This window comes from Etheostoma cragini, chromosome 23, assembly GCF_013103735.1.
Source record: "Etheostoma cragini isolate CJK2018 chromosome 23, CSU_Ecrag_1.0, whole genome shotgun sequence".
Taxonomy (NCBI): Eukaryota; Metazoa; Chordata; class Actinopteri; order Perciformes; family Percidae; genus Etheostoma; species Etheostoma cragini.
In genome coordinates this window covers 14,065,898-14,092,245 of record NC_048429.1, presented here as the reverse complement: position 1 = coordinate 14,092,245, position 26,348 = coordinate 14,065,898, and the positions used below count along the sequence as shown (strand labels likewise).

General features: G+C 41.1%; 1 protein-coding gene across 1 annotated transcript; it reads left to right on the top strand.

The window, feature by feature from the left end:
• Positions 1-695: 695 nt before the first annotated feature.
• Positions 696-23,685, top strand: lrig3 (leucine-rich repeats and immunoglobulin-like domains 3). The gene is made up of 19 exons (XM_034863482.1): positions 696-1,178; positions 6,038-6,109; positions 6,227-6,301; positions 14,317-14,451; positions 14,598-14,741; positions 15,041-15,184; positions 15,275-15,418; positions 16,273-16,416; positions 18,803-18,883; positions 19,003-19,074; positions 19,564-19,635; positions 20,036-20,199; positions 20,533-20,868; positions 20,972-21,253; positions 21,679-22,155; positions 22,294-22,452; positions 22,545-22,685; positions 22,819-23,073; positions 23,161-23,685. Exons 1-19 carry the CDS (start codon positions 982-984, stop codon positions 23,403-23,405), a joined length of 3,339 nt encoding a protein of 1,112 aa, XP_034719373.1. The 5' UTR covers positions 696-981; the 3' UTR covers positions 23,406-23,685.
• Positions 23,686-26,348: the final 2,663 nt, after the last annotated feature.

Below are 26,348 nucleotides of genomic sequence, written 5' to 3'. Positions count from 1 at the left end.
AGACGGAATATATGTATCCCAACATATTTACATTAATAAAGTTACAGTGTCAAAGCCAAAACTGCACCGAGGAACAGTTTTAACTTCCCACATCTGTCAAATGTCAAAAGTTGATGAAATAAATAGCATTTGTTACTTTACGTGAACATGTGTCTGTGGTTTTTGAATTCTTGAAGTATTCTGCAGATATTTTACATTCAGTCGTATTCATTTACAATCCTGTCTGCACACATGTATTATAATAATCATATATCTGCGTTCACATTTTATTTGTTTATATGATAGCCCTATAGCTTGACTTTTTTTTTTCTAATACTTTGCTTTGACTTATGGTGTGTGTTTTTCTCAGGTGCCTGAGGCCGAAAATTGTCATTGCCTATGAGTACTTCTGTTATTCTGTTAAAGGACCTTGAACTTTGAGGTGCTCTGTTGGATTGTATTACTTATTTACTTACTCATTACTTTCACTAGGCTACAAGTCATTTTTTGTAATCAACACTGAAAATTAAAGCATATAACCCGAACACTGGGCATGAATATACTTTAAATTAATAACAAAAACTAAAATGTTCTGCTTGGCTGGTACAAACGTGCAGTAGGATTCCGAGGTTGCAGCATGGACTACATGTCCCATGCACCCCTGTAGCCCCTCCCCCCGCATACCTCTGCTGTGTGCTCACGCTGCGCTGTGGGGATCCTGCACAGCACAAGTTGCCCCAACAGCAGCAGCAGCGAGGCGCACGGCACACAAGTTTGTCCACAGGAATGGGCGAGTTTCAGAGAAACGCTTTTCTATTCAATTCCCCCTCCACGATCCTCACAACAACAAGGCATTGGATATAAGGATCGGGTGTGTTGACGAAGCCAGCACCAGATTTGGGATTTGTTTTGGGTGATTTCGCACTCTTTTTGGATTGGTTGCGCTTCATCTGAAGAAACAACACAAATACGGCTGTTCTCTCGTGTGGCCAGGGGGAAGAAATGTGTTCCTCTACGCAGGCTCGCAGTTTAGCAAGACTCGCCGTGGTTTTCCTTCTGTTTGTGAAGCTCCAGCGTGTATCGGGTGCTAACACAAGGACGTGTCCCCCTCCCTGCGTGTGTATTGGGGAGCTTTTGGACTGCAGTCGGCTGAAGAGGGGCCAAATTCCAAAAGAGATCCCGGAGTGGACAGTCCAACTGTGAGTCGAGTTAAACAGCTTTCTATAGCCTACCTTACTACTGTCATGGATAATAGTCTTATTTGGAATGTATGGGTTTGATTATGTTGATATATTTCCACACATCTGCACTTGAACAAATACGTTTGGTCACTGTGGGGATGACACACATTCATGTAAAGTGCTAACGGAATGGGCAGTAAACCACTTAAAGGAGCTGGTTTTGCACAAGACAACCACTGGATTGGCTTTGCTTTACTTTGAATGAAATTGGCCCTTTATTTTACTGTAGATCTGATTCAGTCTGCAAAGCCGTTGTTACCGAATAACAAGAAGGCTCTCCTCAGGAGTATGTCACTGAAAACTTTGCATGTTATTCGACTTAACACCTACAGTAGTAATGAATCTACTTATATGTCAGGTTGGATTGATTGCATTGGTCCTTGCAGCAGCAGCAGCATGTCAAGCATCTTGAAGCCCAAGCGGCCATTCAGTGTGTTTTACACATCAATGTGCCATTGTCAGTCCCTCCAAACCCCTTCATTGAAGTGTAAATAATAATGAATAAATCTTCCAAGTGCCTGCAGGTAGTGCTTTGAAATCAGGCTGTATTATAGTTGGGTGTGGTAGCAGCAGTAATGGGGCCAATATTAACCGTTTTGGTGGTAAATACAACCCTATTAGTAAGTGTTAGACTCCAAGCTCCTATCAGGCTGCTTATATTACATAAATTGCAACTAAAAGACATCACTAATGTTTGTAATGGGTTGACAGCATGCTTACATCTACATTTGCATTTGCAATGATTGGTGTTTGTTCAGGTTTCAGCTTCACAGACATTGAGGCCTTCAAAGCCATAAAGGCATAAATCAGATGCAGTGTGTGTGTGTGTGTGTGGAGCCTTGGACTGCTTCCTAAAGTAATATCTTCTCCATTACTCTCCTGTTTGCCTTCTGGCTCCATAAGATGAGATGAGGCTGAGATCGGCCTGTTGAAGCAGAAGCACCAAACAACTTTAATGGCATGTTGTCAGTGCGTTCTCCTTCACAGATAATTATTCTTACTGGATATTTATTGCTCTGCATTAAGTTACAGTACTTGAGTTTTATTGAACTGTGTTAGGCTGTAGAGCTTGATTCAGTGCGTGGTTGAAGCCGTTGCCCTGCTGTTGAATTTAGTTTTTCTCTTTCTGAAATGTGCTGCTCTGGAAACTTGACGTTGCCAGAGAAAACAGACCCAGCCTGAGCCTCATAACCAAGGCCGGCCTTCCAAAGAAAATCAGTAGAAAAAAAAAAGTTCCATATGGGGGGAAAAATTCTTTTCACTCTGGCATGCTAATTTACGATTGGCTCTCCAGCACATCTTAAACCGCCCGACCCTTTGTTTTCCAGCACCCCATTATTTCTGCTGAATTAGCAACTCCAGAGCCAGCGATGGTACTGATTAAGGAGGAGCACGTAGGATTAGTTCGAAACAAACTCACAGAAAGAAAAGGGGGATGGAGAAAGTAGGAGGGATAAGAAGAGAAGAGGGATTAAGCCCAGAGTATCTGAGAGGTTGTTGAGGGAATACAGATTTATACCCAGATTTAATGCCCCCTCACTTTTTACGGTTTAAGAGTGAGGCATGGCTGTAGTTTTAAATCTGAAAACAATATGTGCATTCATTTTGAACCAGAGAAATTTGAGTCACATAAAGACATGAGCCACTCAATTCTCTCCCATGAGACTTTTACAAACATTTATCAGAGGAATTTAATGTTTTTTGGAGCTTAAGAACAACAGTTATTTGGCCAGGTATCACTAATTATCAGTAAAAAGTACATGAAGTAAGCCAGTAACCAGGAAATCTTGAAGTTATAACTTCATATTATATTTGGGTATAACTAATGCTAATTTTTGATAGCCTACCTTAGCTACTGACCTTACATTCCAGGGTTGAAGCTAACAATCCTAGTGCTTAGTGTCTTTAACAAATGTGTGCATTAAGGGAAAAATACTGTACCAATTAGTTTTGTTATAGTCACGGAATGACACAAAACGTGGACACAAATTTAAGTATTTCAAACATTTATCCAAGGATTTTGATGTTTTTGGACTTAAAGAAGCAAATTATTTGGCCAGGTACCACTAATGACCAAGCTAAAGGACAGGAGGAGGTTGATAACATTACCAGGCCCAGTGGCCTGCATCACAGTGGATGCTAATTTTTTTGTTAGCCACTTACCTGGTCATTTTAATAAATATTCTAGCTAATAGATAAGCTAGCAAGCTACGGTTTGTCATTCTAACCTTCCAAAAACACAATTGTCATGGTCATTAATGAAAACACAACTACCACTTCTATTTATGCTTGCTCTTTAGCATTCGCATTTTTGGATAACTCAAAGTGTATGAAAGCTTATGTCTTTAGCATTAATTCACAAAGATGGATGAGAAACATTTATGGGGCTCAATGAAATGTGCTGCTGTGTCCCATAATCATAATCTAAAACGTTACTGACAGCTCTTGAGACCTAAAGAGTGGCTCATTTATTCACTTTTCAGTCTTAGATAAGAAAGTGGTACATTGTCACCAGACCGGCAGATACAGGCTGAAACTTGTACGCAGCACTGTGTGTTATCATGCTCCGCTCAGAGCCTGCTTTGTGAAGGAAGTGGAAGTGTCAGAGCTACTTAGGGTTTATCTAGGGAGTATGATAGGACACCTTCCCCGTATGGGCCACAGCACTGGAACTACAACAACAGTGCACAGCTTGGAAAGAAATGGAGGACAACGAGGGGGTAAGCTTTTACGACGCTAAGAAGTAAAACTCAGGCTGAGTGGTCAATGAAACTTTCCACCAAAGCACAAAAACAGGCCCCAAAAAATTTGACAGGGGTGTTTCAGATGCATGAAAGGCGTCCCTCTCACTTTTCCCGGCATTGTGAAAACATTACCAGTTGATAGGTTCTTCCCTTCCTCCCAGAACTCCTTGATGGATTCCAGATGAGGAAGGTAAGGAGGGGGAGGAGGGGTAGAGGACGAGGAGGGTGTTAAGAAGTATAAGAAAAAATAAGTGCAGCAGCGTCAATAGCGCCACCACTTTATGGCGCACGACGTTCCGCTTGCCAGACACCTTAAGCTGGTTTCCAGGAGACTTTTCAAAACAGGCAGCCAAAAGAATCCCCCCCCTCTCCCCCAGTGGGTTGCAGCCAAGACTGCTTCAGTCCAGTCTCAGTCAAGTTGGAGTTAGGCTCAGATTCAAAGGGGGTTCAGACCAAATCAAGACTTATAGACCAGAACTGCTACTGAAGAGTACAGTAGGCATAATGCAACATATATACACATCTTTCTAAATGTACAAATATTAATTAACGCTAAATTAAGGAGAAGTTCTGTTATAAACCCTGACTAATCAATATACACATTGCTGGAGTTTTAAGGTCCTGTACACTTCTGTAGGCAAAATACTTTAAAGGTGCCCTGCCACACGTGTTTCATTACTCTGTGGTAATGTCTGAAGTTGTACCATGGACTCTATAACATTTCTTTGTGTAAAAAGTGCCTTAGTTAACTAATTCTAAGGCATTCTAGTGTGGAATAGAAAGCCTGCAGGAAGACTTAGCTCAATTTGTGCCAGTTCTCATTGATATTCAATAAGCTAAGACAATGCAAATTAATCAACATTTCTGTAAATGCGCCAGTGTTAGCCAGTTGGATAATTATCAACTGTAGTCCTTGTAGTAGTTTCCCGTCTTTTCAGTGGCTAGAGTTGACAGAGGAAGAGCAGTTCCTTTTCAAATTCACGACATAACACAAACACATATGGACCTGTCATATTTCAAAAGAATGCGAATAAAAATGTTTTTTTATGTGCCAGGGCACCTGTAAAAGGTGTGGGATGTTAGATTTGGTTTTAACGTCTGTAAATGTTAAAGTCAGAATAGTCAAGGTATTTCATTTTTGCAGAATTTGCAAATACAAAAAGATAAGAAAAAGTTGAGTTCAGTTCATAGCTCTGAAACTTAAAAAAAAAAATGAATCAAGGGAAGTTAAAAGCAAGAGAGTAAAAAAGAATAGGAATGTGGTTAATACAAGTCCAGACACCAGAAAATAAGTCTGATCCAAGCCTTGGCAAATACTGAAACCTCGGCTCCAGCATTTTTATGGACCTCCCTCGCCAGGTTTCAGCCTTCTGTCAGCACAAAGAGAATCTTGCCTCGCAATAACTTCTGAGCTTGTCTGTTTTGGCTCCAAATCTCACCAGAGGCCTTGATATGAAGCTGTTTTGGCATCTGTGTTATAAGGAAGGGATGAAAAGCCAATTTCACTTTTTTCGGGGCTCGAATGGGTATCAGTTTGTTTTGGAACGTTTTCATTTGTGAAATTACTTTAACCAGTCGGGTACTATTTCAATAGTGTATCCTGAAGTGACATGTCTGTAGTTTAAAATCAATGTAACAGTCCAGTCTTAGAAACTAAATAATCAACTCTATGTAGGAGCAGCTGAACTACTTTGTTGGCAATTTGTAGGAAACAAAGACATTGGTTGACCGTTTCTTTGTGACTTTATATACTGATATCTGAAACTGTATTTAGTTTGTTTTCACCACATCTACTGTTTGTAACAGTATGTCAGCAATACATCCTATTCTTGCTTATTTTTCTGGTCGTTGTGTTTCATTTCATCACCATCCGTTTTGCACCATCTCACACTTTAATTACAATGACTTTTCTTTGATGTATTCCCTCCGTTCACAGTGTCAAAGCACCATAACATAGAGAATTTGTATGTAATTATGTTGGATATGCAGACCCAAATGGAAGACTGCAGCAGCTGAGAAACACAGTCCATGGTGTATACTTTCCCTTAACGTTTGCCTTTTTTTCCTTCCCAGAGACCTGAGCCATAACAAATTGCAGGTGCTTGACGGCACTTTGTTTTCCAAACTACAACATCTAAGTGAAATGTAAGTATGCCTTGTGTTCTCAGCGCTTTCTACAGTAAACACAGGATTTTCCAAACAGCCTCAATTACTGTCCTGCATGTGACAAACTATTCTTTTTTTTTTCCTCAATGTGTACAGAAAGCTGAACCACAATGAACTGGAGGCAATACCTGATTTTGGCCCTTATGCTTCGAACATCACAACACTCATTCTGTAAGTAAAACCTTTCTCAAATTCTATGAACACCTCTCACTTCAGCCTGGTATGGACGCTAATCCTCTGGCAGGGTTGTCATGGCTGGTTAAAGTAGTGAGCTGGGAAGTGGTTCCTCCCCCTTCTTTCCCTCTCTTAACTGAGCCAGTTCCCAGACGGGGCAGTCTGAGACATGGCAGCCAGCCCCAGACGGGTCACGTGGTCAAAGACAAATGCCCTCAACAGAAATGTTTTGTTTGGTGGCTGTTGCTGCTTTTGGTGTATTTTTAACCTGGAGGCAGTGACGTAATGCTGGGAAGAAAGAAAATTGTCGTGTGAAAATCCATATTTGGGGATTTTGATGTGGATGGATTGCATGTTTTTCTGTGGTCCTTTTTTATAGGGCTTTAATGGGAGTTAATCTGGAAACAAGACAGTGTGTTAGAGTAGATCAATTACTTGCTAAATCAAATTTAAGGTCCCGTATCATGCTTATTTTCAGGGTCATGCTCGTATTTTGGTTTCTACAACATGTTTACACGCTTTAATAACAATTAAAAAATGAAGTGGAAGTACTGTTGCTCTAAGTTAGAGAAAAAATAGACATATTTAGTAGCAGCAGTGGATACAAAGCAGCAAATAAACAGTGAACGCTGTGTCTGGAGAACAGTGCAGAACTGATGAAGTATACAGGCCTAGCCCAATTCATACACTATGGCAATATAAAGTGCTTTACAAATGAGCAAAAGGGGAGCCCAAATAGCTCAATTGGTAGAGGAGTCGTCCATACATAGAGGTTTACGCCTCGACACAGCGGTCCGGGTTTGACTCCCACCTGTGGCCCATGGCTGACTGCCATTCCCCCCTCTCTCTCCCCTTTCATGTCTTCTGCTGTCCTATCAAAATGAAGGCTGAACATGCCCAAAAAAATCTTCAAAACAAATGAGCAGAAGGGTAATGTGTATTTAATAAAACAAACACATAATGTGTAAAATAATTTGTTAAATTATAAATGAGCAAAATATTCCATTTTAAATTAGAACAGACAAAAACGGTATAACTTTATTTTGTGCAAACATGTCAGCTCTCAATTGCGTGCAAGAATGCTCTTGAGTGTGCGTAGATTCTGTTCTTACCTAAGAACAAATCAAGTAAGAAAACATTGGTGAATGCCAGAATCTTCCTAAAAGGGTGGTTTAAGAACAAATTTGTTCTTCATAACATTTGAATGAGGCCCATTTTTTCCTCATACTGTCTTTCTGAATATTCCTGTATTCCCCCTCTATCTGAACTGCTCCGTTTTAGTGCCTGTCTCTTTAAGCCCCCTCTGCTCTGATTGGTCAGCATTTTTGGGGTCTTTTGCATTTGCACTGTCACATTCTCTGCCCCGTCATTGCAGCTGGGGAACGACTGTAACTGTGCTGTAGCGCACTCCCTACCTATGTATATAATTTAGTATAATTGTGAGATCTCCACCGTTCGGTGCGCATTTCGCTGTTGATTGAGTGTTTTGATACTTTCAGTGTTTATATTGCACCTAGACCTGATTTTTAATTTTTAAAAACATACAAATCTCACTTTACAATATGGGTCATTTACAGAAGTCAATTAATCACAGTTTTTGTGTATATATGCAGCAGAAACATAACCATAAGTGCTTGGCTAATAGGTTGATATATGAAGATTATTCAGGGTAAAACTATTTGACTTGTTATATTTAATCTTGCTCAGACTCAACCCAGAAGATTCTTTCGTATATTGTTGTGCAATACGTGCTTTCAAAAGAACACTAGATATTAGTGTGTGTGTGTGTGTGAAACCTCAACAATTTGATTTGCTTTCTGTGGCGTGTCTCTCAAAAACCGAGCGACATGAAGTTATTCTGGAAGAATGTATCAGTCTCCCGGGTTGATGAGGCGTGTTCCTCATCAAGCCTCAACACGACGCTCTGCGGCAGCCGCAGGCCATGCAGCCATCACCATTCGTTTGCACGTTAACCGCAGGAGTGTCACCTTCAGCTATAAGCTGCAAGGAAGATAGGCGGGATAGTTTATTTTATTTAAGGCATGATCTTTACAACTGATTAGTTATTATTTCACTGCATTATTTGAGGGTGATTTTGTGTTAATGTTATGCCAGTTTTCCTACTGCATGTGGTAACTCGGATTTGATTTGTATATAAATGGATTTTTTGTTCATGGGTTCATCTGCCACAACTGCTGTGCGTGTGCTTTCCAAGTACCCTTGAGCAACTCCCGCACAACTTCACTTGAAAAATTACAGACTCTCCAAACCATAATTTGATTTGTTGTTCAGTTTGGTTTACCCAAAGTTGTGTCATCCACATCCACTCTGCCTTAACACTCCAGATAGATAAATAGATCTTTTGATTTTCTTTGAAGATACAGAACACTGATACATAGTTAGAGAATGACATAGAACAAAGACACATATGTCTCCTAAGATGTTCTTATCTTGAAATAGGACGTCTTATTGTATACTCTTAAAGTGTACACACTACCTTGAGAGTTGAAGTTTTACAAACAGAGAATAACAAAATTTGGATGGTTATTTTTGTAGCTAATGAACTCCGTTATCTGGCCAAGTAACACTAATACATGCTAAAAAAGACAGGCTGTATATATATATATATATATATATATATATATATATATATATATATATTGTAAGTTTTTCATTTACCAGTCAAGTTAATTGCTATTTTGCTGTTATGGTACAGGTAGTGTCATCTGTGCTGCCTTAACAAATTCCGTATGCATTAATAATAATTTATGTTTGATTAATCCCGCAAAGGAAATTACAATGGTACTGATACAGACATTTTGAAGCAGCAAATGTCACAGTAAATAGTTTTAAATTGATAAATGTAAAAATAAAGCATCACACTTTTCTGTCCTTAAAAAAGAAGAAAATTAACACTGCCTTTTTGTGTCACACTTTAAATATACAAAACTATTGTGAAGTCAGGAGCATAATTCGGTTCAACTGAATCAAAAGCGATATGAATAAAAAGGGCACACACAGAAGGAGAAAATAAAATTCACACTTTCACTGCCACTCTCCTCCTTAAGATAAGGTGGCGCGATGTGATTTTTCCAGAAGTTCTTTCCCTCCAGTTTATCAGAGTTGGAAGGGTAGTAAAGAAAGAAAGAAAGGAAGGAAAAAAAGACCTTGGGGTATCAAATACCACTTATTCAAACAGCCAGTCAGACATAGCGGCAGCTGTCGCAGACTTCTTTGACCTCGCAGCTCCGAGTAAAAACAAACGGCAATAACCCTGCAGCTGGTAGTAATTGAGTCGTGATCATCTTAATTAATTGAACAATTTCCCAGGAATTCATAGAGGGGGTAAACCCCACCGCCTCTAAATCCCTCTGCCTGTATTCAGGGGGGTTCAACAAATGACCTGGAGAGTCCAGGTCTGATTAGGTATATTAGGAGGTGAACCTCGGTGAAGATGAGTTACAAACTCACAACAGTCGCAATTATAGGAATACTCTTTAACTAGGGCTGCAACTAGTAAGTATTTTCATCACCTGTCTGCTATTTTTAGTTTATTCAATTTATTGTTTAGTCCATTCAAAAACGCTTTTCACAATTTCCCAAAATCCAAGGTGATGTCAGCTACAGGAACTTAAAATGAGTGAGATATATCCACGTTCTGAATATGGTGTCTCAACAGCGCAAGCAGCCCTGCTTTTCATTACAGGCACCACTGCAGAGAGAGAGTCATCAGATGGCTTCTCAAAACTCTGTTCTTTTTCTAATAGAAAATACCACACATATGTTCAAACACACACACACACACACACACACACACACACACACACACACACACACACACACACACACACACACACACACACACACACACACACACACACTACGAGTGAGATGGTTTTAGAAAAAGCAGCTTTTAAGAGCTTCCCCAATTAAAAGAATTAGTTGTTGCTCAGTGGACAACACTGCTCCAAGCACAAATCAACAATCTTACATAACATAACTTTTGAGGGTGTAAAAGTGGTGAGTGTGACGGCCACAAATACTAGTTTGCAAGAGTGCTGATAGGTACGTGCTTATGCAAAACCCACATCATGTTGGTGCAATAAGCTGGTAATGAAAAAGGGCTTTACTCACTTAGGTTTTATAAAAACTAGTGTTCCACTAACTTTCTATGCATAGGAAACATTTTCTTTGGTTGTAATCACAACAGCTGCAATGATTTAGAAGCTTATCCGCGACTCACCTCAATTTAATAATGAGTACATATTTTATCAATACTCAAGGTGCCTCGGGCTGTTATTGACACAACGCTGGCCTTCTATTGAATTCCACTAACGGTGGAAAAGCCCTACAACCAATTGTAATGGCTCTATAATTGCGTTTTCTGATAAGCAAAGTGGATGAACAAATTTGAAGTGTGTAATTGAAGTGTACAATGCCGGGCTTGTATGTAGAAGAGGAGGGAGTACTCGTTAATAGAGCTTCAAGGATTAATGGATTAACCCTTTAGTAGTCAAAAATCTAATTAAATGCCAACTATTTTCATAAATCGGTTTGAGTCATTCTTTATGAAATAAAAAGTAAATATATTTGAGTCCCGCTTCTTAAACATGAAATTTTCTTTATTTTTGTGTGACAGTGAACTGAATATCTTGAGTTGTGTACAAAACAAGAGATTTTGGGCTTTGGGAGACACTGATCAACATTTTTTATCACAATTTTCTGACATTTTATAGACCAAAGAACCAGTTGATTAATCAAAAAAATAATAGATTAATCAACTATGAAAATAATCGCCCTACATGTTGAGTTTTTGTTGAGATGAGGGGGGGGGGGTTTGCTGTTTGTTGGCCCAAGTGTATGCAGTTATCCGGCCATGCAGTCACACAGAGTTTATGTCGACTTAGTGTGTTGGTGCAGGACTGCAAACTAACTTTAATGAATAGTTTGGCTCACAGGATTAGGGAATAATTAGTTGGCCAGATTTCTTCAAACTTCAAGGGTCTATGCCCTGGTCCTCAGACAGGAAATGTGCACCAGCCCCCCCCCCCCCCCCCCCCCCCCCCCCCCCCCCCCCCCCCCCCCCCCCCCCCCCCCCCCGAGAGAAACTGGAAAGACTGGTTCTTTCTCACCAGGCGGCCTTCCCTCTCTCAGCGAACAGTCAGGGGAACATGAAAACTGAGATACAGGTGGTGTGCGGACCTTTTTGTTTGGGACTTGGGGGCTGTGGTGCGTGGAAAGACCTCTGCAAATCTCCAAACAAAAGAGCTGCCTGTGCCGTTTTTTTCATTGTAGACAATGATCTGTATTTCACTGTAGCCTCGTAGTGACTGCCCACCAAAATCTTTCTTTAGATTTGAGTATTTAGTTTAGAGTACCGAGGGTAAGAGAGATAAAGTCAGGGGAAGGGGGGACGATAGGAAAAGGCCCTGCAGCCTGCTGACCTCTTTACTTGGGTCAGACCGGAGCCACTGCAGTAAGATGGTTCATGCACAACACTGAGTGAAATCAAAAGGCCATGGCCTATTTTTTTGTTAATGATATGAAGAAAGTTTCACATCAGCTGTGGAGTGTCCATTGGGCAGAGGCATGCTAGCTGGTCTGTGTTCATACACCACACTCCATGTAATTACATAACAATTTGATTAGGGTTGGGTATTGTTTAGGTTTTTACAGGTGCTAGAACGATACTTATAAAAACCGGTGCCGGTGCCTAAACTGAAATACGAATATATTTGTAATGTATATAATATAAAATATAAAAAAGGAGCACAAAACAGTCGGCGACATTAAAGAACGCCTTGTTTATAGGCAAGGCCATCTAGTCAAAATGAAATGATTTATTAAAAATGTAATAACGGTAACTTATCACAGTGAGTTATTTCATCAGTAAATAACTGGTAAATGACAAAAACAAGCACCAGATGGGAAGAGGGTGTTTTACAATAACTTAAAATGTACCACAAGGCTGGCGAGTTACACGTAAACGCACCGTCTGTGTTGTTTTTCCAACAACGGCAGCTGCAAAGCACGCTGTAATGTCCCGGTGTGGGAATCCTCTACAAGGAAATACAATCACACTTTACACTGTTTAACGTGAGCTATCAGCATTTTAATCATTGTTTAATCCAGCTACTAGCTAACGGTAAAGTAGTGTCCTGTGCAGGGATGCTTCTGGAAAAAAACAAAGTCAGGCACCAACGTTTTTGTACACATTTGGTCTTGTTACAACCGTTTCCTTCGGAAGCGTTTCAGTACCCAACCCTACATTTACTACAGCTTTTGATTTTAATTCTTTCAACAGTTTCAGAGCATATTAAGATGTCTTACTTATATAATTTGAGCAAGTCTGCCTCCACCCTCACCCTGCCAACCCCCTAGCCTACTGTCTTCCCCTGCCACAGCACTAACGTTGACTTAAGCATTAAGCTCAGAAACCATTGCCAGCATTGCCCCAGAATGCCGCCAAACTCTCGGGGCTGCCATCCATCTTGGATCTTTGTTGACTGGTGAATTTTCCCTTCTGTACGTTTGATTCCAAAAGGTGTTGCACTTTCCAAATGGAGAACACAATTTCTATGGAAATGTGTGCTCTCAAAGCAGTCACACATTTGTTACACGTGTAAAACGGGTTAAAGTTCTCTCACCACATGGTGTTCTGAATGGGCGAGAGACATCTCGGTTTCACAGTAGTGTGCTGTCATGCTGGCTCTCTGCCTGAGGTGGGCAAAATGAGGATCAAATGTGACATTACATCAGACTAACCGGCAGAGTCGGTGAGAGCAAAGGCTTTGATGGGTGTCAATAGACGGGTCATAATAAATAACTGAACATGGTAATGTTCGGTATTTTTAGGGCTGCTACTAACGATTCTTTTCATTGTCGATTATTTTCTCGATTATTCCATTAGCTTTGGTTTAGTGATAGATGACGTTCTCAAATGTCTCTTTTTGTCCACAAGTCTAAGATAACTTTGCTGTCATGGTGTTAAAACTAGTAAATATTCACATTAAAGAAGAAGGAATTAGAGAACTTTACTTTTCTTTCATAAAAAAAAAGTATTAATCATGAGTATTTTGTGCTTAAAAAATGAACAAAAATGAAAATGAACAATCAATAGTTGTAACGTTTCAGCTCTTTTCATGACAGAAGCCACTGTTGTGAAGCAGTCTGCACTGTGGGTCATTGATTGACAGCTTTAAACAATTAAACATTAATGACACCACATCCCCAATTAAACCTACATTAGTAAACTGAACTCAGTGTTTTTTTACAAGGGCTGCTGGAAAATGAATCAGAAAAACTAACAGCCCACTGGTCAGTAAGGTGTAGCTCGGGGGGGGGGGGGCTTAAAACCATCGCAATGAATACTGAAAAACGAGGCCTCTAGTCTGGTGCATTGGACGGAATTCCTGCCTCCCCCTTCACTCTCTCTGCTGCCGAGTGTCATGCACAAAGGGGGCACTGTACAGGCTCTGTTTATAACTAAGCAGTCCCTGCACTGCAATTTAGGAGGCGTGCAGCTCAGGAAATTGCTGGCCTCTGCCGAGGCATGCTTTCACTGAGGGAATGGTATTCATCAGCCAAGTAATTGGCAGGTTACTTTTTTTAAATACCTTGTTGGTAATTACCTTATAAACAAAATCACACATCCCTACACCGAATGGTTGTTTGGGCTTGGCATGAAGAGCAGCAACATTGATCATACTGAGCAATTTGTTAAAAACTTAAAGGCAATTTAAGAACTACATTTTTGTAATGTGTGCAGATTAATTGGTTTGTTTTTGTATGAGACCTCTGCGGAAAATAAATAAATAAATAGTATGCCAGTGTTTCACGTTGGGTGGTTAGTCATAGCTTTACAAGCGCGTGAGAGTGTCTTTTTCTAATACCACAGGCTAATTGAGGGACTTGACTGTTTGCATATCTGGAAACACGAAACTGGTGTGCGCCTCTAGTCAAATACACAGTATTTTTGTCATTTATTGGAGTGATGGTGTCTGTGTTTTCAGAGCAAACAACAGGATCACGAGGCTCTCTGTGGAGCAGCTCAGGCCCTTCCACGCTCTGGAAACGCTCGACCTCAGCAACAACAATATTGTGGAAATAAAGGCCAGCTCCTTCCCAGCTCTGCCTCTCAAGAACCTGTGAGTGTCCCCAGTTCTGTCAGTGCCTTTTCAGAGTTCGTTATTTGGATGCGGAAAAGCTCAAAATGAAAGAACCAGCTTAATGTTTCTGTTGCTGTAAGAGCATTTTTACATGTGTCTTATTTCGGTAAATCTTTCTTTCTCAGGTTCCTCAACAACAATCGTATCTCGTCCCTTGAGACGGGCTGCTTCACCAACCTGTCCAGCAGTCTGCAGGTTCTTCGGCTCAACCGCAACCGGCTCTCTACCATCCCAGCTAAGATCTTCCAGCTGCCCAACCTCCAGCATCTGTAAGCTTTTATTGTTTTTCCTCCATTAGAGAAATCTCTCAATCAGGGCTTCGGATCATAATGAGTCATGATGTCTCATAACAACATCTTTTAAGACTTTCCCAGCAATCTAAATAAATTGCCTCTTTCCCAAACCTTTTTTTGACTTTTCAACATGGTCTATGTGCTGTTTCTAAAGCCTTTTCACCCTGAAATCAGTACAGCTATGCAAAAACAATGAATGGTTACATTTTTACAATGCATTGTAAAAAATCTTCCTTGCTTGTGCTCTTATGCTTACTGGTTTTTGTGCGTTTCAGGGAGCTGAGCAGGAACCGGGTTCGCAGGGTGGAGGGCCTGACGTTCCACGGTCTGCACGCTCTTCGCTCCTTGAAGATGCAGAGAAATGGCCTGAGCCGCCTGATGGACGGAGCCTTCTGGGGCCTCAGCAACATGGAAGTCCTGTAAGCAAAAGAAATGTGCATCAAGTTCCGCTTTTCCAACATGATTTCCATGTAGTATAAAGTCTCCTTTTGTGTGTTTGTTTGATGCAGGCAGCTGGACTACAACAACCTGACGGAGGTGAGTAAGGGCTGGCTGTACGGCCTGCTGACTCTGCAGCAGCTCCACCTCGGCCACAACGCCATCAGCAGGATCCGACCTGACGCCTGGGAGTTCTGCCAGAAACTCAGTGAACTGTGAGTCCACCTTTTCTTTTTTTTTCTCCTTTTTTCCCCCCCTCCCTTGGCACCCTCTCTTTTTTTCCCCCTTCCTCTCGTTATTCCCTCCTCACTTTCCATTCACACTCTGAACTCCCAACACTTGTCTGTGTTGCCCTCTCCTCCTCTCTGGCACTCCCGCCTGCCCTTCCTCACACTCCAGATCCTCCTGTCGCCAATCCACACACACAGACACACAGACAAAGCAGCGTCTCTTATTCTCTGCCAGTGAGTGCAAACATTAAAGCGCTGCCAACACATTACACACCCTTTGCCTCTTCTCTTTTCTGTTTTCACTTGAGCCAAAACGTCGGTCTCTGAAAGTCCCACTTATTTTTCCTATTGGATATTCCACTATTAGTTGCAGTTTCTTTCCTTGTCAAACACTACGTTACCCACAAACTTCGGTGACCACCGCCACCCCCGCTCCCCATCAACACACATTCCTGGAAGCAGATTGGATTTCCTTTGTTGTGGCTGTTGTTTACTGCAGCGGTCAGTTCAGTGTTTGCAGAGTCTGGAGTGTTTTTCACAGATAGGTTGTTGTTCTCCTCGCCCCGCCCCCCACCCCCATTTCTCTCGCTCTTATCACTCAAAGCTGAAAGTAAACAGGCCGCCTGTCGACTCGGAAGGTGCAACACGCTATCTGATTTGTTCTCATCTGAGTTTACTTTAAAAAAATAAATGTATATGGTTTCTCAGAAATATTTCTTCCATGAGTTTTCTTTGAATTTGATCCCCTCAAACTCGTGCAAAATAAGTTATCATAAAATTAAATCTGGAAACCGATTGCAGGTAACTCAATTCTTTGGTTTTTGTTGTGTGCCCTACAGCAACCTCTCCTCCAACCATCTATCCAGACTGGAAGAATCCAGCTTTGTAGGCCTCAGCTTGCTGGACGAGCTCCACATCGGAAACAACCGTGTGAGCTTTATTACAGACGGAGCTTTCCGTGGCCTCTCCAACCTGCAGATGCTGTGAGTTGAATTCCGTCGTTTTATACAAAACATTGTGCAAAAGGTTTTTAATGTTTTTCTTTGTGTGTGAATCTTATCTTACTTGTCTAATCAATAGGAAATCAAAACGTACTGTTTTATATTCAAATATAAAAAAATCTGATCTCGACACCTGATGTTTTTACTCTTGAGGTTTTGTACAGATTAAACAAAAGAGGATTTAACGTGTTAATTGCTGTAATGAGCTTGAGAGGTGCAAGTGGGCTGATCTGGTGCTTGTAGGCTGATTGATTTCATTGTTTCACTTTTAGCAGATTAAGTCAGCAGTTAGTTTGCCAGTATTTCTGCTAAACTAAGCTAATCCTGTAAATAAAAGTCCCTCAAAACAGTGAGTACTTCATATGGTGCCCTGTTGGCCCTCCCAACCTCTTTAAAGCCACCTCCACCATCAATCCTATGCTTGAGTGGAAATATCCTGCCTGATTTGTTTTGGGGATGTGAAATACATTACTGTGTTGAGGTCTCTCCACACACATAAAAAAACAACCTCAACAACCCCACCCCCCGCCTGACCCCCCTTTCCCACATCCACCCATCCCCCCCTTTCCCACAGAGAGGCTCCGTAACATTTCCCCTGGTTGGGATTTTTTTAACTCAAACCAAATGTGAGCTGTGCTGCTGAGGTCACCGTAGGGCAGGTGTTCAGCTAGGTGGACATTGATTGCTTCAGGGCTTCAAATCCCCCCCACCCCCTTTCCCTCCCTCCCTCCAAACCGACACACACCCTTCCTCCTCAATCTCAATCAGCCATAACCAGGCACGTCGAGGAGGAAAATAACCGTTTGAAAAGCATTAGAGCAGCTGAGGGATCCAAGGAGGCAGTTTCTCTGGGAAATCCTTCTCTTTCAGTGATTTAGTACTTGAGTGCTGTGTATTTAGATGTTTGGTGTAATTTTCTCTCTGTGGAGCGCAGGTATAATGTGTCCATACTTTTTCTGCAGTCAGTTTGGGTTTGATAGCAGAAAATGTTTCAGGGAACATCAGCGTTAATCGTCAGACGCGATTCCCTCAAAATCAAAGAGCAAAGGCTTTCTTTGTAGAGCCGCTACTTTTGCCCTGACGTTCGAAGCTCATACACGGAGACATCCATTAAAGCAAAGGCAGAGAAACCAATTACTGTAACCACAGTAGTGGGGACAAGATTGCACCAGCTGTTCTTACGTTTAAACTTAGTAAAAACATACAATGTAACTCGGCTAAGTGAAGATTTACGCAACAATACATTAAGAGTTCGCACCCCACCAAATGGATCTGAGAGATTCATTTTTACTAAATATTTACACATACTATCTGCCAGATATGACTGCTATGCAAATGAAGCAACTAGCAAAACCTACATTTGCATGCTTGTTGTATGGCAGAGTAAAATAAGTGAAGAATTATGGTTAATATATCTGGACATTCGTACAAAATGCTGTTTAACAATGATGGAAACTGGGGTTTTAAATTACTACTCACAAAACAGATTAAATGACAGGTTAATGCAAGATTAGCTTGTAAAATCATATGTGAAGAAAGAGTGCTTTACAGTTTGTACAAAGTTAATTGGCCATTTCGTCCAACACTATTCACATAACATTTTGTAATTAGGTGTATTATTGTTGTTTTTGTGGAATGCAATTTAAAACCGTACCTGACCTCCTACTCTTTACTCTGAACAGATACATTAGCAAGCTAATGCTTTGTTAGCTGGTTCAGTTAGCTACAAAGTAGTTACTGGATGTATATATTAACCACATAATTAACCACTATGTAGCATATAGTAACCACTACTCTCTACTTAATAACTAGTTTGTGGGTTGCAACTAGTTTTTTTTTTTAAATTTCTGTAAATCTCCACTTAGTAAATACTGAGGTTGTATCTAGGCTAAGTTTGAACAGACACGTTAGGTTCTGATTGAGGTCATTTTATTGGAGTTGACAGAATCTAAATCTTTTTCACATAAATCCATAAAATGGGTAAAATATCACAGATTTATTATATAATTGATGATAGATAAAAGCTCTGTGGCAACACTTCCTTTGAGGGTAACTCATACATTTTTGAATTGCATGCAGAGTATATTTATCCCCTCAAATGAAGTTTGAAATGCAGCCCACATGTTATATTGCAGCATTTCCTTGTCAGACGTTTTTTTCTATAGAACACAGAAAAGCAACTGCAGACTTTAAAAAAAGTCTTTCTGGAGTCGCTTTGAATAGAATTTTAACATCCAAAACATTTCCCCCCTCAAAGGAAATGTAAAGCCGCATAAAGTTTTATTAACATCGCAAGTGCAGTTGTTTGCTGGGTGTGGATTTTTTTTTTTTTTTAACGATGCAGTCTTTTCTTTGTTTCTTTGGAAAGGGATCTCCAAAATAATGAAATCTCCTGGACCATTGAAGACATGAATGGCCCTTTCTCTGCTTTGGACAAGCTGAAAAAACTGTAAGTTCATGATGGTAACATGATGTTTCACCTTGGACTGGGTGACTTTGTGGAACAAAGTAAGGTTAGCAAGTAAAAGTGAAGTTTTGAAATTGATTAGATGTTTGTTGTTTTCCCAGATTTCTGCAGGGGAACCAGATCCGTTCGGTGACCAAAAAGTCTTTCTCTGGCCTGGACGCGCTGCAGCACCTGTGAGTCGGCCTTGTGTTTTACTGATAGTTTCCGAAAGTCTGAGCTGTAAACTAAACGGGGTGAATCAGACTAAGACACAAAGGCTGTTTGTTAGAACCGTACACCCACTGTCTTCTCCCATTCCTCCGCTTTGATGTGGAATAAAAAAAAACTCAACCATTTGTATCTTTACATGTGTGCCAGACCATATCGATCATCAAGGCAAGTGGAGGAGTGTGTGTGTGTACAACAGCTGCATTTGATTCTAATTAGAGTTTTTTCCCAGCCGTTGCCAGAGCTCAAAGCAGCCCAGAGTTGGGCCTCTCTTGATTAACACAGCAAACTGCTGCCCAGAGTTTTATTGTTCTGGAGCCCAGACCTTTTTTTCTCTCGATTGAAGTTTTTGTAGCCTTCACTCTATACGGCCGATGTAGGCAAAAAAAAAAAAAGCTGCCATCTCTCCGCGAGGATTTCTACCAGTCCTAATTTCTTTTCTCGTCTTTCCACAGAGATTTGAGCAACAACGCCATCATGTCCATCCAAGCGAACGCCTTCTCTCAGATGAAGAACCTGCAGGAGCTGTAAGTACGACCAAGGACAGCTTAAGTTTGTATTTCAGTGTTGATGTGGGACAGAGCACCAGGTGAAACTCATTATGGTCTGCAGGGAACAGTGCTTGCTTCACCATTAATAATGGTTTCACAGGTCTGTCTGTGGGTGTCTCCTGCTAACAAAGGCTAATTTCTAGTCAAAAGCTATGCAACGGTATTTAGAATTTAAGGATGATTGTGACTTAGTTGGTTGTATGTGAAGCATTCCCATCAGTAAGCAAAGCAACATTTACGTGTCATATTTCCAAAGACAAAATGTTTCACGGATCAGACCTTTGTCATTCACAAACTACTCCTGACAAAAATCACAAAAACAATCAAAAATGATATTTTTGAATTGCAAATGAAGGTTTGTCTTCTCCCCTGGCAGGCGGCTGAATACCTCCAGTTTGCTGTGCGACTGCCAGCTGAAGTGGCTTCCCGTCTGGGTGGCAGAACAAACCTTCCTGCCCTGCGTCAACGCCAGCTGCGCCCACCCGCAGATGCTGAATGGCAGGAGTGTGTTTGCCGTCAGCCAGGAGGAGTTTGTGTGTGGTAAGTGATGCATTCATTTGGTGTAACACCTTTACACACACACACACGTTTTCCATTCATGAGCTGACCCAGATTGTTCATTTTTTTCCTCCCTGACTGCTGGACAAGGTAATGAGTCTCATGAAGGGAACAATATGGAAATGTACTAGGTTAAGTCTTTAGCTTTCCTAGTTACTGGTTAGAAACTGAGGAAATATTTCAGCTCACATTTTTTCCTGATCTGCTAATAAAATGACAAAACAAATTGCCAAACATTGATAAATGGCCAAATCCAGACCTGAACACACAGAAGCTTTTATACAGATTTTTGAAATCCTTTTGTCATCTTCCCAGATGACTTCCCAAAGCCTCAAATCACTGTGCAGCCGGAGACCCAGTCAGCCCTCAAGGGCACCAATATGACGTTTGTCTGCTCGGCAGCCAGCTCCAGCGACTCACCAATGACCTTTGCTTGGAAGAAAGACAATGAGGGTCTGAACGACGTGGAGATCTACAACCAGGCCCACTTGCGGGTGCAGAAAAGTACAGGAGGCGAGACGGAGGTGACGGAGTATACAACCACCCTTCAGCTACGCAATGTGGAGTTCTCCAGCGAGGGAAAGTACCAGTGCGTCATCTCAAACCACTTTGGATCGTCCTATTCAACAAAGGCCAGACTCACTGTCAACAGTAAGTTTGGGATGGGAAAAGCCAATTGGTTGTCTCAATCTAAAAGTGGACACAAAACGGCTGTCTGTGATGATTCTAATTGTCATTTAATTCTCATTTCCAGTGCTCCCTTCCTTCACCAAGATGCCAATGGACCTGAGTATCCGTGCTGGAGCAACAGCCAGGCTGGAATGTGCCGCCGTTGGTCACCCTTCCCCTCAGATTGCCTGGCAGAAAGACGGAGGCACCGACTTCCCTGCCGCCCGCGAACGCCGCATGCACGTCATGCCGGAGGACGACGTGTTTTTCATAGTGGACGTCAAGACCGAGGACATCGGCGTTTATAGCTGCACTGCTGGGAACACAGCTGGCGCTGTTTCTGCGAATGCTACGCTAACTGTTCTAGGTGAGAAGCGCTTGACGTTTAGAACTTCCATCTTAGGTCTGAAAGGCTTGCACAATATGAGGAAAATATCTAACTGCAATATAATTCACGATATTGAAGAATGATCATGTGTGTCACTCATTTTCAATAACTAATATTGAGTCTTGAAAAATGTAACTGATTGTAGTGTGATTTTTGTGAGGATCTCTACCAAACATTGAGGATAGGATTTGTGTTCATTTAGAATTTTTTTCATACATATTTTGCCTTTAACAAATATTGCACTAGTCTGCTAACAGAGTTTCCCTCCGGGGATCAATAAAGTATTTCTGATTCTGATGAAAATTAGTGCGTGGCCCTAGTGTAAAATAAACTGTACATCAATAAATTACTTGGACTATTCCTTGTCACACTAAACAATTGTACTGCTCTGGTCCTTCTTTCAGAAACACCTTCCTTCTTACGGCCCCTCATGGATCGCACTGTGGCCAAGGGCGAAACCGCTGTCCTCCAGTGCATAGCTGGCGGCAGTCCTCCCCCGAGGCTAAACTGGACCAAAGACGACAGCCCACTGGTAGTGACCGAGCGCCATTTCTTCGCAGCTGCCAACCAGCTCCTCATCATCGTTGACGCTGCAGAGGCTGACGCAGGGAAGTACACCTGCGAGATGTCCAACGCGCTGGGCACGGAGAGGGGTAATGTTCGGCTGGCTGTTACACCGAATCCCAACTGCGACTCTGGAGTGCAGGGCGGCGTGGGAGTCGGCATCGGGGGCGGGGTTGGATCAGATGACGATGGGTGGACCACAGTGGGAATCGTCATCATAGCCGTTGTGTGCTGTGTGGTGGGCACTTCACTGGTTTGGGTGGTCATCATCTATCACACACGGCGACGCAACGAGGACTGCAGCGTCACCAACACAGGTTGGTTCATGATCATTTGTTGGAGTTTTAGCTTTTTATATCAAGGTTAACAAAAGGGTTCCCTGAACACATATTGCAGAATCTGATAACAATAAAAATGGAAAAATATGATCCTAACTTAATATCTTTGTGCTTCAGATGAGACCAACCTGCCTGGTGACATTCCCAGCTACCTGTCCTCACAGGGCACACTAGCTGACCGTCAGGACGGCTACATCCCGTCAGAGAGCGGCAGCAGCCATCAGTATATGTCTTCGTCAATTAGCGGCTTCTACCTGCAACCCAAAGACATGAATGGTAAAACAACTCCCTTTCTTCCTTGTGTGAAAATGTAAACCCTCTGGAGCGTCACGTTTTTCTTACAATATTCTGTTCCTTCCCCAATACAGGTTTTTGTCACCTGGATACAGGAAGCGAAGCCGACATGGAGGCAGCCATCGATCCTCTCCTTTGCCATTATCAAGGTCCAATCAGCTCACTGCTTTGCCAGGACAACATCTACTCCACTGACCCGTCAGAAGTCTTCACAGGTCCGTACAACAACACTATTAGACTGTTGTTGATGCATAACATTATGTCCAAGTATTTTTGGTGCTATCGTTCGACATCTTTCTTACTTTCTAAAGTATATAATTTCCTTTTTTTATTTTTATTTATTTTCAGGCTGTTCTATCGACCAAAGGCCTGTCTGCATGGACTCTTACAGCGGCAGCCTGACCAGCTCTAAAATGAGGGACTACTTCCTGTCTGAGCATTTTGACCTCTGCTCCTCCTCTGTCCTGATGCAGCTCCCCAACGCCAATCTCCCTCATGGCCCCTCTCACCAGCAGAGTGACCGCCGACCATCCATGGAGGAGGGAGAAGCAATCGACTACGGGAGACCTCATGAATGTCTTCCCCCCTCCAACAGCTTCATGGGTAGGTCTTGGGTTAATCCCTTTTCCCAACTTTTCTGGATTTTGTCTGTACGTTGGTCTGACTTCTTCCTGCATCTTTCTCGCTCAGGAACATTTGGGAAAGCTCCCTGGAGGCCTCATAAAGACCTATACACAGGCTTTGCCCCGCCGTCGGTGACGCATAATGGAATAACTCTGCATGAGAATCCTTACATCGCTCCAGATGCTGATTCAGACCTAGAGGACAACAGTCTCGCCAAGGACTCGGCATCAGAGCAGAGCAACAGCGTTTATGAACAGCTGTTTGACAGCAAGAGGACTGATCCCATCCCACAGCGTAGACCGAGCACTTAGCTCAATGACTGTTGTTTTTGATGAAGAGGATGACCAAAAAAATAAGAACATTTCTACCTCACTGAATGGACACTTTTGCAATAAAGGACTCCTCAAATGTGCAACGAGTGAATGTAACGGACACAAATGTTCCTGGGGAAAAGTAATAAGGAACATATTAGCAGCTGTTCAAGGACACAGCTTCAGTTAAATATAGATGAATATATATATATACGTTTTTTATATAAAGTTTATTATATTTTGTAAATTGTATATAAACAGATTCCATTATTTTTGCTTACCTTATGTGTATGAGTTTTTTGCAGCCCAGGCTATTCAGTTATTCCAGTTTGAATGAAGCAATGTTTTGCACATACGTAAACAATAATAATAAAAAAAAAAAAAACTTAATGTGTGCTGCTGCATTCACTGAAAGCTAAGAGTCGTCAATGAAGTTACTGTCTTAATCATGCAGGACATGTGATAGATTGATGTGAGAGATTTAGAGGACGTGGTGGGGCCAGTGGTGGGTGTTAAACGCTGGCCTTCTAGAACCAAACCACAGACCACCTCAGGTCTGTCATCAGTCAGCCCCCCCACCAAGAGACAGACTGAGACACGGAGGATGTTTAACTGCTTGGTATCACAATCTGGTTCCATGCAGGGCTGGGAAATAATTATAAATAATAGTTTATCAACTCTCAGTGGAATCATGTGGTATACATTTACTGTTGATTCGGAGCAAGCTGAAGGCTTTAATCTCTGGTTATTTTGCATATGTTTGCAATTTTGTGATTTAAATTAGGGGAAAAAAATGAATCACAATTGTTAATCTTAGAATTGATACCAAAATTCTCTGCCAGGATTTTTCTTTCCCTCAAAGTGTAATGTTTATTGCACACATGAACCATTACAAAACAAAAAAAATGGCAGTACCAGACATTCTTTTTGGCACCCATAGCACATTCCTATAGCATCACAAGCCTGTAAACACAGATGAATGAAGAGAAGGGAGAACATGCAGTGCTTGGGAGCACTTTGAAACCTATTTTATACAGTCTAAATCAAGATTATTTAAACTAATCACTCATTGACTTTTGAATTTTTTTTGCAAATATTGAATTTAACAGTAAAAAAAAAACAACAACCTTAAACTGTGAAATTTCCCTTAATAATTTTTCTGTTTGAATTTGTTTTAATCCTATTTAGAACACAAGACAAAATAAGAGTTTACTTGCAAAAAGTAATGTGCAAAATCCTTTTCTCGATTACTCTGTTTTTGTGATTGTGAGAAGCCGAAGTTGTTACCAAGATTAAAAATTTGTTTAATTACAGTCCGGACGAGGTGACGAAGGCTCTACAAAATAGTCTCGGGAAGAACTTATTTTGGTGAAACATTTTCACCCCCCAACAAAAACTTTACAAACAATATCAAATGAAGTTAACTGTTACATGAGCTATTAAATTAGCTTGATATGGTTAAATGTAATTTGCTTTTACCAGTGTGTCGCTATATGTAACGTTAAAATTATCATCATCATCATGTCATTTCTGCCAGTTGCTTTTACAATTATTCACTGAAAGAACCAAGGAGGACTTCCTTGTTGCACGATACAAATTTTCTTCAAATCTAGACATTTTCAGGGTGTAGCTTGCTAGCTCAAAGGTTGTAGTTTTCCCTGTGTTAAATGGACAGTTAATCCAGACTACTACCACTGTTTAGTCCCACTGTTTTTTAAGACGTGGTTTACTGCTATTGCAAAAGCTATTACGTCTACTACTGATTAAATTCCTCCAGTCAAGTAATATTGCACTAAAACGTAAATAGCATGGAAAATGCAAAATCTATTACTACAAGTTCTACCACTATTATTATTAGTAATACTACTACGATTACTCCTAATTACGATTACTAATACTTCTACTGTTATTACTGCTATGATTTAGGCATTGAACTAGAACTACTCATGCTACTTCTGCAACCAGCAGTATTAATTGTAGAAGTAACTCGGGTTGGGTACCGAACTCTATACTCTTTTGGGTACAGACCAAAATTACGTTGGTACTACCGAGGACCGATTCACGTTAAATGAAACTGTGGAAAGTTTCGGTACCTGACAGTGCATAAGCACAAGCTTATCTGTCCTCTCTGCTTGTTGACAGAGCGGGGCGGAGGGAAAGCAACAACAACAAAAAAGGTACTAAAACCGAAATTCAGGTATCCTAAAAATGTGAACCGTACCCAACCCTAGTAGTAAGAATATTAGTAGTAGTAATAGTAGGTGCAGTGGCAATAGTTTATAATATAGGTTAGAATTTTTAAAGTCTGTCTTAATACTAGATGCTCACACACTGTATGTACATCCAATGTAGTAAGGAGCCAACTACGATTCACCATCATTGTCAGTAGGGATGTAACGAAACAAAACTCACGATTCGATTCATGATTATAATAATATTCTCATAGCAAACTGCAGATGTGTCTCAAAAGTACAACTGAAATAGTATTTTATCTTAAATAACAAAATAAATAAAATGTTTATTGCTAATTGCATATTGTTAGAGTTAAATGATTTATTTAAAATGTAATACCTTACAACTTTTTTTCACCAGTCGATTACTGTTTAACGACAAAAAGAAGAAACACCAGCTGGCTGAAGGGTCATTTTACAACAACATTGAACGCAACACGTTCAATGGAGCCAAACCCAAACGCATCACTAACTTCCCGTCTATGTTTATCTGTTGCTATCCCGTTTCTTCAGCTATGTTCTTTTCTGTGTCAGTAATATTGCTGTAACCACTATAATCAATAATGACTTTATTAATAATGATGCATAATTGAACAATACTTATAATTACATTAATTCGTGGTTAACCCGCAAATTGCTGTTAGAACAGTATGGCACAATGTAGCTTAGCCCAAACTAAACTCTTTCTGTTTGCTGGATGAATCATCCGCAC